Source organism: Rhinatrema bivittatum, chromosome 1 (genome assembly GCF_901001135.1).
Source record: "Rhinatrema bivittatum chromosome 1, aRhiBiv1.1, whole genome shotgun sequence".
NCBI lineage: Eukaryota > Metazoa > Chordata > Amphibia > Gymnophiona > Rhinatrematidae > Rhinatrema > Rhinatrema bivittatum.
This window is the reverse complement of record NC_042615.1, coordinates 561,318,448-561,336,072: the sequence shown is the minus strand read 5'-3', so window position 1 is coordinate 561,336,072 and position 17,625 is coordinate 561,318,448. Positions and strand designations below refer to the sequence as shown.

The following is a 17,625-nucleotide window of genomic DNA, read 5'->3' as shown; positions in this document are numbered from 1 at the left end:
CAGATGGATCCTTCTTCCAATTTTTGAAGGATGTTTTTTTGGCTAAAATAGCCTCTTTCACCTCACCTTTTAACCATGACGGTAATCGTTTTGCCTTCCTTCCACCTTTCTTAATGTACGGAATACATATGGACTGCGCCTCTAGGATTGTATTTTTAAACAATGTCCATGCCTGTTGAACACTTTTAACCTTTGCAGCTGCACCTTTCAGTTTTTTTCTAACTATTTTCCTCATTTTATCATATTGTTTGTATTGTATGTATTGTTTGTAATCCACCTAGGATTTCAGGTAAGTGGAATATAAATCTCATTATATTTCATACTTTCTACCCACGAAGCCAGTAGTTCTTGTAGGTTACCACACTGAGGCCTTTTTCTTTTGGGAACTACTCTCTTTGGTTGCCCAGAGGCTGTGGAATACACACTAAGATGAAGAGAAAGTGTTCTTCCCACTAATCCAATCAATATGTCAGGTGAGGAGACTGGCTCACCTCCAGGAAAAAGGTTTCCTGAGCCACAGGACCTATCAATCAGTTCTACTGACTCGGGGTAGGCCTGGGAGCTGTAAGGCTTTAGCAAGGTTAGGCTAGCCCCTAGTCCACTAATTTGGGTAAACCAGGCCTATAGCCAGAAAACAAAGCCTGCTTGAAGGGCTAGATTAATGTTGAGCTCCCCAAGGACATTGTCCTGAGGGCCCATAGAGGGGAACAATGTTTGGGGGGTTACATTTCTGAGTGCCTGGTCCATTTCCTCCTTGCTGGACTGGGCCAACTTGTTTCCTACTGGCTGCTTCTGGGAGCACCCAGGGGTGCTCCCCACAATATGAACAGAGATCTTGGTGCCTCCTCCACAGTGTTCCCTCAAACGTTTGAAAGATTGCGTACACAAAAATTTTATTTTTGTGCAACCTTTTATAAGCTAAGTTCAAATGTATGCACTACGAGCCAGTATAATGCAAATAATATTGGGATTTCCTATTCCTGCTATATTTTACTGTGTGCGCAGGGTTCATGACCTGTGTGTGTGCACATGCTTAGCTTAGAGGGATCAGTGCCCCTCCACTCTTTCTCTTTGGGGTAAAATATCAGCACCTCACGGATACCTGCATTGGCTCTGAACAGGAAACTCATATCTGATGAGCAGGACCCAGGTAAGTGTGTTTTCCCGTCAATAGCAGGGCTGAATTAGCCATGCTGTCATGGGATCTGTCAATCAGGCCCGGGAGGCGGAGCTTGTCAAAGCAGAGAACAGAGCTTTGCTCTCTGCGGCTGCGTGTGTGTTCCCGCGCAGGAAAGTAACGGAATCTCCTCAGTCTGTTTTTTCCATGAGCGGGATCGCACGCGGAGCTGATCTCTCCTTAGTGTTTAAAGATAGAATTAAAATGTCAAAACCGGGGTTTAAACCCTGCCCTTGTGGTAAAGTAATGTCGGTCACGGACGGACATGACCGATGTTACAAATGTCTCGGACCACATCACAATCGAGAGGATTGTGAATTCTGCTCTAAGATGTCACCTAGAGCATTAAAACAAAGGGCGTATAGGCTTCAGGAACCTTTTGCCTCAAGAGATCCGTCGGAGGCTCATTCATCGCCTGGCCTGCTAACTTTATCAGCTCCATCAAGGAAAAGAACTTTGTCGCTGAATCCTAAATCCTCCACTCTGGGAGGTAAGGGAAGCACAAAAAAACGAAGGCCAATGGATTCTCAGAAATCCTCAGAGCCTATAGCAGAGTTTTCCAAACTTTTCATGTTGGTGACACACTTTTTAGACAAACATAATTTCGGGACACAGTAATTAGTCTACAAGCAAACCGGAGGTTAAAGGTTAAATGAACGAAATGTATTTCGACAATTTATGTATGTTTCCTTAAATATATACATAATAAAATGTTTCACAACACAACATATCTTGTGAAAACCTTTCGTTTATATTAAAAATATATAATATTCCAAGATTAATGTTATTGTTATAATTTATGAGTAACAATAATAAAACAAAGTTATTGTGTTATTCAATTTACCTCTTTAATGAGATATATGAGCTTGATGGGATGAACACAGCTTTTGAATATTTGGTGTTAATAAAAAAGTCCAAAGGGTCTTCTGCATAATTTTAAAAAGCTGGCCAGTTTCACACTATATAATTATTTGATAGCCTCATTCAACTAATTCTATATGGCTATGAGAGTGAAATCTGGAATATATAGGAAGGGTCAGAATGTCAATATAAATCCTGCACCTCCAGTTCTGTAACTCTGTGCATCCACTGAAATTCCCCCAAACAATGGAGCTTGGATGTTTCCCTTACAGCTCATCATACTAAAAGATATTTTCAAATGCTGGTGTCACCTCACAGTAACAGCAGCACAAACACCTTCCACTGCCAGGCACATTGTGAACTAAAATAAAACCTCGCAAAAAAGACACTCAAAATCTATACTGCAATCCCATTGTAACATAACAGTAATAACACCAAGGACTCAAACAACAATAACCCTACCTGTGAAAAAGCATGGGTAAATATTACACTGGGTCCTAGAATACCAATACACCACCTATTGAGGAAACAAAACAAACCCGATTGCTATAGATCCCTATGCTAGCAGAATCTCTCATCATGGTCACACACACAGAGCAGAGACAGACCCTCACCAAATACAGAATACAAAATAAAGGAGCACAAATTAGTCAAAAACTGAAATGGAAACTCCAAGAAGCCAGACTGTGTATTAACAATGGAAAAACAGAACCACCATTCCTCATAAAACAAACAAAATCAAGAAACATAAAGCATCAGTTATAATAGTAAAACCATACTAATAAAAGAATATTTTAAAACTACTGATAAATAGAATTTCTATTAATTAAAATCATATACATGTTTTACAATTTCCCAGAGGTTATCCTCTCTCACACAGACTCACATGTCCATTCTCTCTCACACATACACTGTCACATACATACACATTCATGCTCTTATACCCACCATAACCTCTCGCTCTCACAGACACTGACACACTCTCAGGCTCTAAGACACTCTCTCCCCCTCCACACACACCCCACACACAAACTCTTACTCCCCTGGATTTTCTCATACATACTCTCTCTGGCTCCCTCACATACACACAAACACACACACCCAGGCAAGTTCCCAATCATTCTCACACAAACACACACACCCAGGCAAGCTCCCAGTCATTCTCACACACTAAAACTGACCCCCAGGCAGGCTCCCATTCATTTTCACACCACTCCCTCACCATCCCCCAGGCAGGCACCCAACCATTCACACACATACACCCCCAGGCAGGCACCCATTCATACACATGCACACACTAAAGGCAGACTCCCTCTCTTTCTTTTGCCAGCAACCTCGGAGCCTCTCTCATTCCTCTGCTGCCACTGATGCCGCATGGCTATTGGGGAGGCGCTGATTGCTGCTATTGGCACTGAAGCCCATTCTGCTGCCTCCTCTGTGCAGGCCCTGTGGGTTTCCAGTTCCTCCATGTTGATCTCGTACATTGTGAGATCCGCATAGAGAAAGTGCTACTCTTGACATTAACAAAGATTACATGTGCCAATCAGTAAAAAGTAATTTATTTCTTTTTTTTTTTTACCTTTGCTGTCTGATCTTAGTTTTCTAATTGGTTGGTCCCAGGCTTTTTTGTTCCACCTCCCCTTTCTTATTTTTTTGCCAATTCATTTCATATTGTCTTTTTTTCTATTTCTTTTCTCTCCATCTATCTTCTTTCCTCAAACATACAGTCAGGTTCTCATTCTCACATGCTTTCTCTCTCTCTCACACACACACACAGGCTCTCTCTCACATGCTCTCTCTCTCATACAATCATTCATACACAGTCTCTCTCTTGCACATGCTGTCTGCCTCTCACACACCCAGGCTCTCTCTCACTCCCACATGCTGTCTTGCTCATGCACAGGCTCTCACTGTCACATGCTGTCTCTCTCTCACACACACACAGGCTCTCACATGCTGTCTCTGCAAACATTGAGTTCCTCACTCCCACGCCCAATCTCTCAACTCACACAGGCACCCAATCTCTCAACTCATCTCATACATGCACCCAATCTCTCAATTCAGCTCATACAGGCACCCAATCTCTCAACTCAGCTCAGCTCATACAGGCACCCAATCTCTCAACTCAGCTAATACACGCACTCTACGGGCCCTCAGCCTCTCTCTTACCTCTGGGCCTCCTCTTCACGGGTCGCTGCAGGATCGGCTCTGCAGCGGCCCTGATCTTCTCGGGCCGATCCGATCCACGGTGGGGGCCCTGCTACCGGGCCTCTTCTCGCCCGCTGCAACAACGCGGCTCCTCTTCTGCACGCGGCTGCTTCATCTCCTTCCTGCCCGCGCGGCTCCGGCAACATTTTTCTTCCGGGGCCGCGTGGGCAGGAAGGAGGCGGAGCACCTGCACGTTTAGACGTGCCCTTTTTCTTCGGGCCGTGGTGACGTGAACTCACCACGGCCTTACCGATCTTTATGAAACGCTGCAATCATCATTTAAAATGACTAATATTGCTGATGACAATTCTACGGAACATAAAGCACAGTCTAATGAAGAGCAGTCGGCAGAACCACCTATATCTCCCATGGAAAACCGACCAGCCTCGCCAACTCATATACATGATACATTTTTTGATTCTCCTTCAATACAAACATCCCCATCATCATCTGTGGGATGTCTGTCGGATTCGCAGGATCAAATACAGAAGTTGTATTCCCCTCCTGAAGACCTTATATACCCAAAATTCCTAGAAAAAATGGGTACCATACTACAGCTAGAGGTCCAAAAAGAAACAGACCCTAGAGCAGAAACTCTTGGTCTTCTAAAGATTTTTGATACCCAAGTGGAACCAACATCTCTTCCACCACAAGACATCCTGCATTCAGTCTTACAAAAATCCTGGGAGGCGCCTTATACAATTGCAGCCATTTCCAGGAAAACAGACATTAAATTTCGAATGAAGAAAGCATCACTATACACTCTACCACAATTACCTCACGCTTCAATTGTAGTAGAGTCGGCAATGCAAAGGTTCAAGAAAATAAAGTCACATACCACTTTCCCACCAGGGAAAGACAACAAATATCTAGATGAGGTTGGCAGGAAAATATACCATAACTCGATGTTAACTGCACGAATTATGCAACATCAATTCTACATGGTACAATACTTATATGAGTGCATACAAGCCATGAAAGGTATGCTTTCCTCCACTGCTGATCAGATACCTCCGCCTCTTCATGACATGGAGGAGTGTTCTCGACATCTTTTGCGGTCAATCTACAAAGCACATGAGACATCATCCAGGGCATCAGCAACAGCCATTGCAGCCCGCAGACTAGCATGGTTACGTTCCAGTTCAATACGTGAAGACTTGCACGAGAAACTTACAAACCTTCCATGTACAGGAGATAACCTGTTCGGAGAAAGGTTCCAAGACGCAGTCAGCAAATTAAAAGAAGAAGCTCTAGCAGTACAATCATTAACATCACATCCTACTTATTCGACTACACGTCGTTATATGGGATTTACTCGTAGGCAAACATATGCCAGAAGACCTTATAGATCTTATCAATCTTTTCGAAACCAACCATACCCTACTTACCAACGTCCTGCTCCGCAGAACAATACCTCAAACCAACGTAGGGGTAAACCACGTAACCAGAGGCAGCAGGCACAACAACCTGCTACTGCAGCAAAACCGATTTCATCTTTTTAGTTATTCAGCCGCCACCACAACATCAAGCTTCACCAGGCAGAATTCGTTCTTGCCTGAATGCCTGGGAAAGAATAACATCAGATCAATGGGTTTTGGAGATAGTACATCAAGGTTACCAACTCCAATTTCTCACAAAACCCATATTGCCTCATCTTTCCACACTCAAGACTCACAATTCTCATCCACAACTGGGGGAGGAAATTGCTTTACTTCGCAAACAACAAGCAATTCGTCAAATCCACCCACACTCCAATTTAGCAGCATTTTATTCTCCGTACTTCCTCATACCCAAGAAGTCGGGGGGACTTCGCCCCATACTAGACCTAAGGGAATTGAACAAATTTCTCGTCAAGGAGAAATTCAAAATGGTGTCATTGAAGTCAATTCTTCCTCTCATTCAGACCAATGATTGGATGTGCTCCATCGATCTGAAGGATGCTTACACGCACATTCCAATCCATCCATCCTCGTGGCGTTACCTATGCTTTCGCTACAGGCATCAACACTACCAGTACAAAGTTCTTCCCTTTGGCCTTTCGGCTGCACCCAGAGTATTCACCAAATGCATGATAGTGGTGGTGGCTCATCTCAGGAAACAAGATATAACCATCTTTCCATATCTGGACGATTGGCTCATAATCGCCTCAACTCCAAACGTCTTACTGGATCACCTCCATCGGGTGATACACTGTTTGCAAGAACTAGGGTTGGTGATCAATTTTCAGAAATCACACCTACAACCAACACAACAGTTGCAGTTCATAGGCACGTGCCTGGATACTACGTGCAACAGAGCATACCTCCCAGTCGACAGAATATCACATTTCCGTCAACTTCTACACACCTTGAAACATACTCAGAGGCCGTCAGCAAGACAAGTCTTGGTAATTCTGGGCCACATGGCAGCGGCGAACTTCACGGTTCCCAACACCAGGTTACACATGAGACGCCTACAATGGGGTCTAAAGCGCCAATGGAAACAGCATTCACAACCATTGACGCAGAAGGTATCACTGACCGCAGAAATGAAAAAAGATATAGCATGGTGGCTCCTAGATTCCACCCTGTCCAAAGGAGCGTTGTTCAGCCCCCCTCCTCACAATGCAGTCCTAACCACAGATGCGTCTCGCAAGGGATGGGGTGCACACCTCGAGATTTACGAAACCCAAGGGTTATGGACGATCTCAGAACAGAATCTACAAATAAATCTACTGGAACTCAGAGCGATTCGAAATGCATTGCGAGTCTTCCAAGACCACCTGAAAGGGCGCAGGATCATGATCTACACAGACAACCAAGTAGCGATGTTTTACATCAACAAACAAGGAGGGTCTGGTTCATGGTCCCTCTACAAGGAGACCCTGACAATCTTCGAACACGCTCACAAGAATTGCATACATCTCCAAGCAACTTACCTACCTGGAATTGCAAACACAAGAGAGGACAGACTAAGTTGCATCTTTCATCCTCACGAATGGACACTCAATACAGAACTAGTCCAGGACATATTTCTGCAGTGGGGAACACCTTTGATAGATCTCTTTGCAACAGAGACCAATGCACAGGTTCCCAACTTCTGCTCCATACGACCAAGCCAATTCAGGATCGCCCAAGATGCATTCTTCATTCCTTCTCTATGCCTTTCCTCCCATACCTCTCATAACAAGAACAATTCAGAAGTGTATAGCGGACAAAGCTCAACTGATACTCATAGCCCCGGCCTGGCCGAGGCAGCCATGGTACAGTTTCCTGCTTCGACTATCCATCAAGGATCCAATTCTATTACCGAATCGTCAAGATCTTCTCAGCCAAGATCAAGGAATACTCCTACACCCGCTACACTCATCTCTACACTTGACAGCTTGGAGATTGAAAGGCTCCTTCTGACAGAACAAGGAGTTTCCACTTCAGCACAATTCATTTTGTTACAATCAAGGAAACTTTCAACCAGGAAAAATTATAGCTATAAATGGAAACGCTACTCTGCCTGGTGCACTTCCAAAGGTGTACCACCATTGGACTGTTCCCCGGAACTGCTCATTGATTATCTTCATACACTATATGTAGCTGGTCTAGCAACATCATCCATCAGAGTTCACCTCAGCACCATAGGCGCCTATCATAGACCAATCAATGACATTCCTATATCCAATCACCCATTACTGACTCGTTTCATGAAGGGTTTAACACACATTCGTCCTCCGATATCCAAACCTCCGGTTCCATGGAACCTCAACATAGTTCTGGAACAGCTCATGCTTTATCCCTTTGAATCCATGGACTCGGTGCACATTAAATACCTCACCTGGAAGGTGGTATTCCTGGTTGCAGTAACATCAGCACGAAGAGTTAGCGAGTTACAAGCTTTGGTCCATTATCCTCCATACTTGCAATTTCATCACCAGAAGGTAGTTCTACGGACTCACCCGTCCTTCCTACCCAAAGTAGTTACCCCATTCCATCTCAATCAGACAATGGAATTACCAACTTTTTTCCCTAAACCGCATGCAAACGATAGGGAAAAGCTACTGCACACACTGGATTGTAAGAGAGCTTTAACACACTACAAAGACAGAACGAACTCGGACTCCCGTGTTTCTCAACTCTTTGTCTCCTTTGACCCAAAGGCACCTGGACTACCAGTGGCTAAATGCACCATCTCCAGTTGGATAGCGCAGTGCATCAAATTCTGATACGACAAACAGAAATTACATTTACAGTCTACTCCTAAAGCTCTCCAAGTTAGAGCAGTAGCAACCTCCTTAGCACACCTGAAGAATGTGCAACCCATAGACATTTGCAAGGCAGCTACAAGGTCATCACTGCATACTTTCACATCTCATTACTGCCTTGACCAGAAAACAACCACTGATGCGAAGATAGGGCAAGCAATACTGCAATCTCTATCCTCCTGTCCACGGTGACTGCCACACTGTCAAAGATCACGTCCAAACACATATATCATAAACGACGTGATCGGGAGCTTGGGATTCCCATGACAGCATGGCTAATTCAGCCCTGCTATCGACGGGAAAAAGCAAGTTTGCTTACTGTAAACGGTTTCCGTAGATAGCAGGATGAATTAGCCATGCTGACCCACCCTCCTCCCTGGCACTCACCTAGTCTTCGACTACACTACAGCTTAATTATAGACTGAGGAGATTCCGCCTCCCAGGCCTGATTGACAGATCCCATGACAACATGGCTAATTCATCCTGCTATCTACGGAAACATCGTTTACGGTAAGCAAACTTGCTTTTCTCTTTTTGCTCCTGCTATTGGATACATAGTAACATAGTAAATGACAGCAGAAAAAGACCCAAGTGATCAACCCATCCAGTATGCCAGCAAGCTTTATTTATGTATTCTTTTAATTTTTATTATTCTGTTGGTCAGGCAGTTGTCAATCCAGATGTAAGTCTATAAATGCATCAGTTCCTTGGGGGGGGGGGGGGGGCACGAGAGGGTATCTGTTTGGGTCAGTTCATCCTTTATCTCATCTCTGAGACCTCTGCTCATATATGCAGGTGCCCACCCATTCCCACTTAAGCTTTTGACTCTCAAGGTCGGTGAGATTTATTTATTTATTTATTATTTTTATATACTGACATTTGATCTCAATTGAGATATCACACCAGTTTACATTCAGGTACTGTAGGTATTTCTCTATCCCCAGAGGGCTTACAATCTAAGTTTTTGTACCTGAGGCAATGGAGGGTAAAGTGACTTGCCCAAGTTCACAAGGAGTGACAGCAGGACTCAAACCCTGGTCTCTTGGTTCACAGTCCACTGCTCTAACCACTAGGCTATTGTTTCTTGGTTGCACGCCACCTCCTCCTTCAAATGTTTTAAATGGGATAACATTTTTTTCGTTTCACCGGGGTATCCAATCCGTTTACATTCCAAGAGATTAATTTAGCCATTACTCCCTAAGAATAACAAGTGTCATTGCCATTACCAGTGCTCGGAAGGGAAGAGGCCCCCAGCCTGGCCTCCCCCTGTCTGCAACCTTGCCCAATGTAACATTAAGTTCCACCACATGAGAATAAAGAGAAATATCTAGGGTGTACCCACACCATATGTGATCGAGACATCGGAAATCATTCAGCTTATAAAAACAAGACCTCGCCTTCCCACTCCCCACCCACTCCCCTTTGTTTCCCCTCCCCCATAACCCTTCCCTCCCACCCAGATCCCCGCAAACGCCAACCCCCCTCCCTCCGCCCCTCCCCCTCCCCCATTACCCGAATCCTAGCAAGAGTCTCCCCCTCTCTGAGAGGGATACTAGAGTCAAGTCCAGAGGTGTTAGGGCATCACTCCACCACTCGTGCCAGTGCGCCTCTCCTTGAAGCCTCGACGGTGATCCCCGAGATTGTCTTCCGTCAGGAGTCTCATAGGCACCAGAGGTGTATTTCCGTGTGCAGGGTTCCGTCTCCATCGTTGTCTGTCTATTGATAATAAGCATAATGGAAGTTGTCTGATGATGACTCGTCAGTGGTCCTGCTGTATGGATGGAACACTCCTCTGTCCTAGGTTCTCCTGCCATCTGATGGACTCTAGGCTGTCCCAAAACTGTAACCTTTTCTCCATAGGACTTGTTAAATAACTGGAATGCATGTAAACTGTAGCCACTTTATGAACTATATCTCCTGCACAACAACCGGCAGGGAATCAGGCCCTAGACTGTCAGTTCTGACCGCTGAGGTCTACGCAGTCTCTTAGGGCATTGGCTGTCCCCATCTGCGGTTCACAAACTTCTGTGCGTCCTCAAAACTGGGGAAGGTATGCGCCGTCCCTTCAACCCAGACTTTCAGCGTTGCTGGAAACTGCAGGGCAAATTTAATCTGGTTGGCCACTGATAAAGAATTTAGCGGGGAGAATTTTCGCCGCATCTGGGAGACACATGCAGAGTAGTCCTGGGTTATCCTAATTTTCTGCCCTTGATAGATGATTTCTCCCCTTCTTTTGTATGCCAGCCAGAGGGTCTGTTTATGTGCCCCATTCAGGATCTTGGCTATAACGATACGGGGTCGGGGTGTCCTTCGCCTGTCTGGTCCCCACTCAGTGCGCTCTTTCAATACACAGGCGGCCCTGCAGGTCCGCTAGGCCCACTGCCTCCGGTAACCAGGTCTCCTGCAGGGAACCCAGCTCTCTATCGGTAATCTGCTCAGAAAAGCCTAGGAAGCGAAGGTTCGCCCTTCGTGATCGATTTTCGAGATCGTCGATTTTTATCATGCAGTCTTTTAATGTGGTCTCTTGTGCTACGACTCTTTCTGTGAGGGCCGCCATTTCGTCCTCTACGGCGGACACCCGCCCCTCGAGCTGATCGATTCTCGGGCTTACTTCCGCCACCGCATCCTTCACTTCGGCGAGCTGGGACAGGACACTGGCTAGTTTTTCGTCCAGTGTAGCGGCAATCGTATCTCTCAGTATGGACACCGTAATCTGTCCTGGCAGTGAGGGTTCCGGGTCTCCGCTAACCGCCACCATTTTGGTTTCTGCCACCTTCCCTTTCTCCTTTTCCTTATCCTTTTTTGTGCTTTTTGTCGCCATCAGCCGTGGAGAACGCTACATATAATGCACTATCGACATATGCCGATTGCACACAAGCAGGGTAGGTGAGATATTTTAGCCGGTAAAACGCGATGCCGGTAGCTTAAGTGGAGCGGTGCCCGGAGCTCACGAGGAACACGTCCACCCTAGCTCATCACCTCACGTGACTCCCTATTGTATTCATTTTATGTGATCCTGCTCCAGGCCCTTCCGCAGTGAACACTGAACAGAAATATTTGTTAAGTAATTTTGCTTTTTCCTCATCAGCTTCTACATACTCCTCCTCTTCACATTTGAGTCTCACAATACCACTTTTGCACTTCCTTCTATCACTAACATATCTAGAAAAAAGTCTTGTTCCCCACCCCATTTTTCTGTATTTGCTATTTTTTATTCTATTTGAATTTTTGCATTCCTGACTACTGGGCCTGGATATTTCTGGAAAGGAAGTCTCTCAGCTCCTTATCCTCTGTCTCTTGCTGGGATTTTACATGTTGCTCAGCTATGAAGCAAGAACAGCTGTCTGTCTTTCTATTTCCTCAGAGTGCAGACTTCTGTCTCTCCCTCTTGATAATTAGTTCTTCAGGAGAAGAACTGATTGCAAAGCTGCCAGATGTCCTCTTCTCTTCCTGGCTCCACGCCTCACAAATACACAAAGTGAGCCAAATTGCACCTTTTCTTCCTTAAATGGTCTCCCAGCATTCCTTTGGGTTTCTCCTTTGCTGGCTATGTAGTGTTGTTCTCTGGGCAGGCTAAACAGTGCAGCTTTTTCCCAACTTGTTAATACTGTGAGTGCTAGATGCTGTTCTTGCAGAACTTTTGTCATTCACAGGAGAGCACACAGGGGTTTTGATGTATTTTTATATTCCTTCACCTTGGCTGCAGTGGCTTACAGTCTCTGCAGGGTTTAAAACCCCTTTTTGACAGATCTGAAACACATCACTCAGAGCCAAATGCAGCTCAGTCAATATTGAAAGGCTCTAATACTTGCTAAGCTCATGGGGACAGGAACCTGATTTATAGTAGCTTGCTACACAAATAATAATTACCCAAGAGTCTTTGTAGTTAAACTTCATAAATACCTAATGAAAGAGTGAGTATTGAAGAGAGCACGGGAGCTGGGCCTCTTGGAGTATAAAGGCCACTGTGAGGCGATATTCCTAGATTACAGTTATGCCATGCAAAAGAAGCATTCTGTATTTGAGGGAGTGGAAAAGCTTAAATTTAAATTGCTCTACCCTGACAGTCGATTTATGTGGACAGCACATGAAAGTGGTTTTCAACCCTGGAAGAAGCTATGGCATTTGTTAAACTCCTTAATAAAGATGGTACTTCCTTACCATGTGGCGCAAGTGCCGGATCCGGAAACCCAGGAATAAGTAGGCCTTGAGCATCTGGGAGAAAGTAGGCTTGAAGGAGCATATTTTCACTGTCGAAGAGCAGAGGAAATGGTCATCACTGGGTTGAAGAGCTTACTGATGCAGTTCCTGAGAGAAAGGCCAAAGGGGATCCTCTGGGAGCAAGCATAGCAGAGCCACTTGAAATGGGGTGAATGATGGTGTACCTCAATTGCAGTAAATCGATGTGACTTATGTGTGGGAAAGTGAGAGAGCATGTGTGCATGTGTGTGGGAGAGTGAGAGAGAGCATGTATGTAAGAGAGTGAAAGAGAGCATGTGTGCTTGTGTGTGGGAGAGAGAGCATGTGTGTGGGGGAGTGAGAGAGCATGTGTGCTTGTGTGTGAGAAAGTGAGAGAGAGCATGTGTGTGGGAGAGTGAGAGAGAGCATGTGTGTGGGGGAGTGAGAGAACATGTGTGCTTGTGTGTGAGAAAGTGAGAGAGCATGTGTGCATGTGTGTGGGAGAGTGAGAGAGAGCATGTGTGTGGGGGAGTGAGAGAACATGTGTGCTTGTGTGTGAGAAAGTGAGAGAGAGCATGCATGCATGTGTGTGGGAGAGTGAGAAAGCATGTGTGTATGTATGTGGGGGAGTGAGAGAGAGCGTTTGTGTGTATGAGAGAGAGCATGTTTGTGTACAACTATCCCAGATACTCTCTGCCTGCTAATCCATGACAATTTCAGGGCATCTGAAAATCAAAAGTTCCAAGTTATGGATAACAGGGAATTTTTTAAAATCCTTATTTTAATTGTTTGATGTTATTTGATGTGTCTGTTTTGAAATATTTTATTGATGTTTGGAAGATTTTTACGAGTTTTTAATTATTGAATGTTATTCTATTCATTAATTGTTTTGAATTATTCTTTTTATTGGTATGATTTTACTAATTTTGTTTTATGAGGAATGGTAATGTTTCTGTTTTTTACGTTGTTGCAGTGCATACAGAATTTGGCTTGTTGTGGTTTCCAGTTTTTGTCTGTACATTTCTATTTATACTGTATGGTCTCTTTATTCTGTATCTGAGGTTCTATCTGTGATTTGCATGTGTAACTGAAATGAGTTATTCCATTAGTGTGTAGTTTCTATGTAGGGATATATAATAGCTTGGCCTGCTTTGTTTTCCTAATAGGGGATGTATTACTATTTTATGCCTGGTATAATATTTGTAGTATTAACTTTCATAGGTATGGTTGTTGTTGTTCGAGTGCTGGCAGTTAGTGCTGTTTTGATATCCGGCTGAATGGCACCTGCTGATACTTAGCCAGATAAATCAGAATTTAACCAGATAAGTGGCATTACTTAGCTAGATAAATTTGAATTTATTCATCTAAGTAGCGGCAAAGGTGTTTCTTACCTGGATAAGTCAGAATTTAGCCAGAGAAGTGTGTGCAAATGATGTACCTATGTATTTTTACTTCAAATCTTAAAGGGATACGTGAGTAGATTTTATGTGCATTATTTGGACATATATAGCCCCCGCAAGCTGCTCTTTACACAAGTAAGTTGGGGGATTTTCTAACATGTGTGTGGCAATGAACTAACCAGTTTTACCAATTAGTCCACCAGTTCACTCAGTCCATCTGCAACTTGTGAAGACTCTCCTGGTTCTTCAGCCTGAAGTCCCCACAATTCACTCAGACCCCTCACCCAGGCACTAAGATGTTAATATTTATTTTATTTTATTTATTTCGATTTTTTTATATTCCGCTTTTCAGCACTTCAAAGTGTACATCAAAGCGGATTACATTCAGGTGCTGTAGGTATTTCCACACTTACCCCAGATATCGAGCAGAAGTAAATAAATGCAAATAAGGTGCTGCATTTACATGCGTAACTTGCTTATAAAATAGCAACTTACTCATATAAATGTTGGCCCCCTCCCTGGAATGGCCCTGCTCCGCCTCTTTTTTTTTACATGCGCAGATTTACTTATGGACCCTGATTTGTGCTTGCATATTGAGGTTTCTGTAACAGCACGTATGCGAGCATATACTATTTTCCATGTGCGCAACTTCTGAAAATTCACCTATGAATCTGCTTAAGTCTCCCCCCAACCAGCAAATAGGTGTTCCTGGTATTTATTTTGATTGGCTTGGCTTTGTTTTATTAATTTTACTGCTCCCCAGGCTGGGAATGCGCTTACAGCAGACCTCACCAATGTCATCACCAGTTCAGCAGCCTGCCTGCCCTGCTTTGTGGCGCAAGGAGCTTTCCTAGGATCCCTCCCGGGACTCTTCGGCGAGGCCTTCTCAACACCACCATGGTGGCAACAAGGGCCCTTTCACCGCCGCCACAGCCGGGACAGCAGTGGAAGCAACGGCAGCAGCAGCCCCCAATGCTGGGCTGCTCGCTTTCTCTGCCCACCTCCCCCTGTCTCTGTCACGCCGTGGGAAAGTGCGCTCAGCTCTCCAGTGGCTGCCTTCAAGTCGCGGCTTAATGCCCCTGGCAACCAGACGCTGCTTCTCAGCCCTATAAGGGCTCCTTTTCTAATTTTTTTTTTTTTTTTTAACTTCTCAATGCCACAGGAACCTGTGACTGCACAAAATTTCAGCCTCATGCTGCTTTCTCGGGCCCTCTCTCCATCTTCCAGGGCCCGTGGAAGCTCCTACCATCTGTGCCAGTGACTACCCCAAGGCACCAAGGGCAACCTCAGGATCCACTCTAAGGTGATATTTATTTATTATTTATTTATTTAGAAACTTTTATATACCGGCATTAGTGGGTACATCATACCGGTTCACATAATAACTTAAAGCTTGGAAAATACATTTCAACAAGGAGAATGTAACTGGGCGGGGGGGTAAAATAAATAGGCAGTAGGAAGGATAGATAAAACAAGAAAGTCATATTATTATTATTATTTTATTACTTCTAAACCCCTTTTATATTATTATTTTATTCACCATATTCACATAACACTGATGTTTGGAATGTAAATGTTATTGTGCATTGAGATACTGTTAAGATTGTACATAACTCTCAACAGCAAAGATGGGCGAATCATTAAATGTAAATAAATGAAATGAAATGGATATATATAGTTTAATGGGAAAGAACCAACATGGTATAAGCAAAGGGAAGTCCAGCCTTACCAATCTAATAAAACGTCTCCTCCAAGCTCCCAACTTTCTTCAGCATCTAAGAGTGACGGCTGCTTCGACCCTTACTAAAATGTTTTTCCCTTTTTTTCCATCTGCCGAGAGATTTGCATTTTTAGATCTTCTCCAAGTGTTGGCCCTTCCCCTTGTTTTGGGGAGTGGTCAGTGCTCCCCTAAATAAACTGGACTCAGCATGCTCAAGTGTAGTGGAATGCAGTTTTATGGCTGGAGGTGGAAGGAGTTTTGATGGTGGATCCCTGTAGGCCCCACAGCCTGTAGCAGTGGTATTTTTTTTTTTACAAATGCAGAAGCCCTGCTAGAGCCTTCACAGACTTAGAGGGCTCTGACGATTGAAAGCAGAGTAGAAGAGCGGATATTTCATCATATTTGGACTTTAAGTGAGTTTGCTATTTGTCTCACCTGCTCCCAGCTTAAAAGGGCAAACCCTTTTGTCCCGAGGGGATTGGATTTTGGCTCATGGATTGGCCCTCTTTCTTAACAAAGAAAAGGATATCTTATGCTCTGGAAATAGAAGGGCAAGCATTTTCAGGAACCTTCAAAATGTCCACAAAGTAATGCTTAAGCAGAGCCAAAGCAGGAGATGCTGCTAACTTGGGAAATGAATAAAAAGCAAAGTCTGATTTATAATCCTATTTTCTGTTCCATTTTTTTTATGAATCATCAAATTATCCTTAACCATTAAATGTTCCTTATCCTGCTATTTCCCCTTTTCAGCTTCCATAGTATCCAAATGTTTCTTTCAATCTATTACTGCAAGATCCAGTCGCTTAACCTTAACAGGTAATTCTTGAAAGTGAGCATAAAATGACTGAAACTGGGAGGGATGTCTCCAAAGTTTGATTCCCAGATCCCCTCCAAACTAACAATCTTGGATCTTACCAGACGGGAGGGTTTCACAGCAATAAAACTGGTAGGGACACTCAAATTCCTCCTTCCGTTGAGCCTCTTAAAGCTCTTTCCATGCCATTCCTTCCTGTGTGAGTTTCTCCTCTCTGTCCGCTCGGTGTTGCAGCACCCCAGCCCCTACATTTGTCTTAGTGGCTTCCAGTCCCGCTCCATATGAAAGTGCCACTGCTAGCAAGCTGCTGGCATTTCCCTTACGGGCTGGAGCTTATGGAGGAGCCCATAGGGCCGGGCTCAAAGCTGTTTTCAAGTGCAGGGAAATTGCCATTGTACCTTCAACTGGCGGCACCGTCATCTATCGGTATGGGAGCTCTGAAAATGTGCGCATCCAATGGGCCCCGAGGAGAACCCCACGCCTGGGTCTTCAGAGAAAAATCTGGGATTTATCTTTCTGTTTTGACATCTGGTCAGCACAACGGCAGGCCCAGCAGATTCTCGGCAGGTTGTGACATCTTTTATAAGACCAACGTAAGAATAGTGTAAAGGATGCTCCTATATGTGAGCTTTCAAAATGACAAGCCCCATTTTCAGACATATATCTAAGGCTATTCCTGACATTCCCCCACAGCAAGTCACTGAATCACTGCTTGAACTCTGCAGCATTTTCTGCTGCGTGCACCCTTTTCAGTGCACCCATATGTACTGTGGTACCAGTTTGAATGCCAGCCCTGCCAGTGACAGATTTAGGCTTTTGCTGCCCATAGGCTCTGTCGGTGTTGTCACCCACTCCCACACCCAAAAGGTCAGTGGATCTAAGGCACTGCTCCAACAGTTTCTTGTGGCAGGAATTGGAAAATGCTGATGCATATTGGCAAACATTTCCATCTTTTATATTGTAAAAATATGTTTTCAGCCTTGTTTGTGTCTGTAGAATTTGTTTTTATCGTGTGATGAAAAGGAATCTCAA

The 17,625-nt window shown here is 44.3% G+C and overlaps 1 protein-coding gene across 1 annotated transcript in view; it reads right to left on the bottom strand.

Annotated features, from left to right (window-relative positions):
- LOC115099203 (fructose-1,6-bisphosphatase isozyme 2-like) overlaps positions 1-11,301 on the bottom strand; it is an 82,907-nt gene extending 71,606 nt beyond the window's left edge. Inside the window, 1 exon segment of the mRNA XM_029616639.1 lies at positions 10,830-11,301. Within this exon segment, the coding sequence (XP_029472499.1) occupies positions 10,830-11,301 (472 nt within the window).
- Between the last annotated feature and the right edge of the window lie 6,324 nt (positions 11,302-17,625).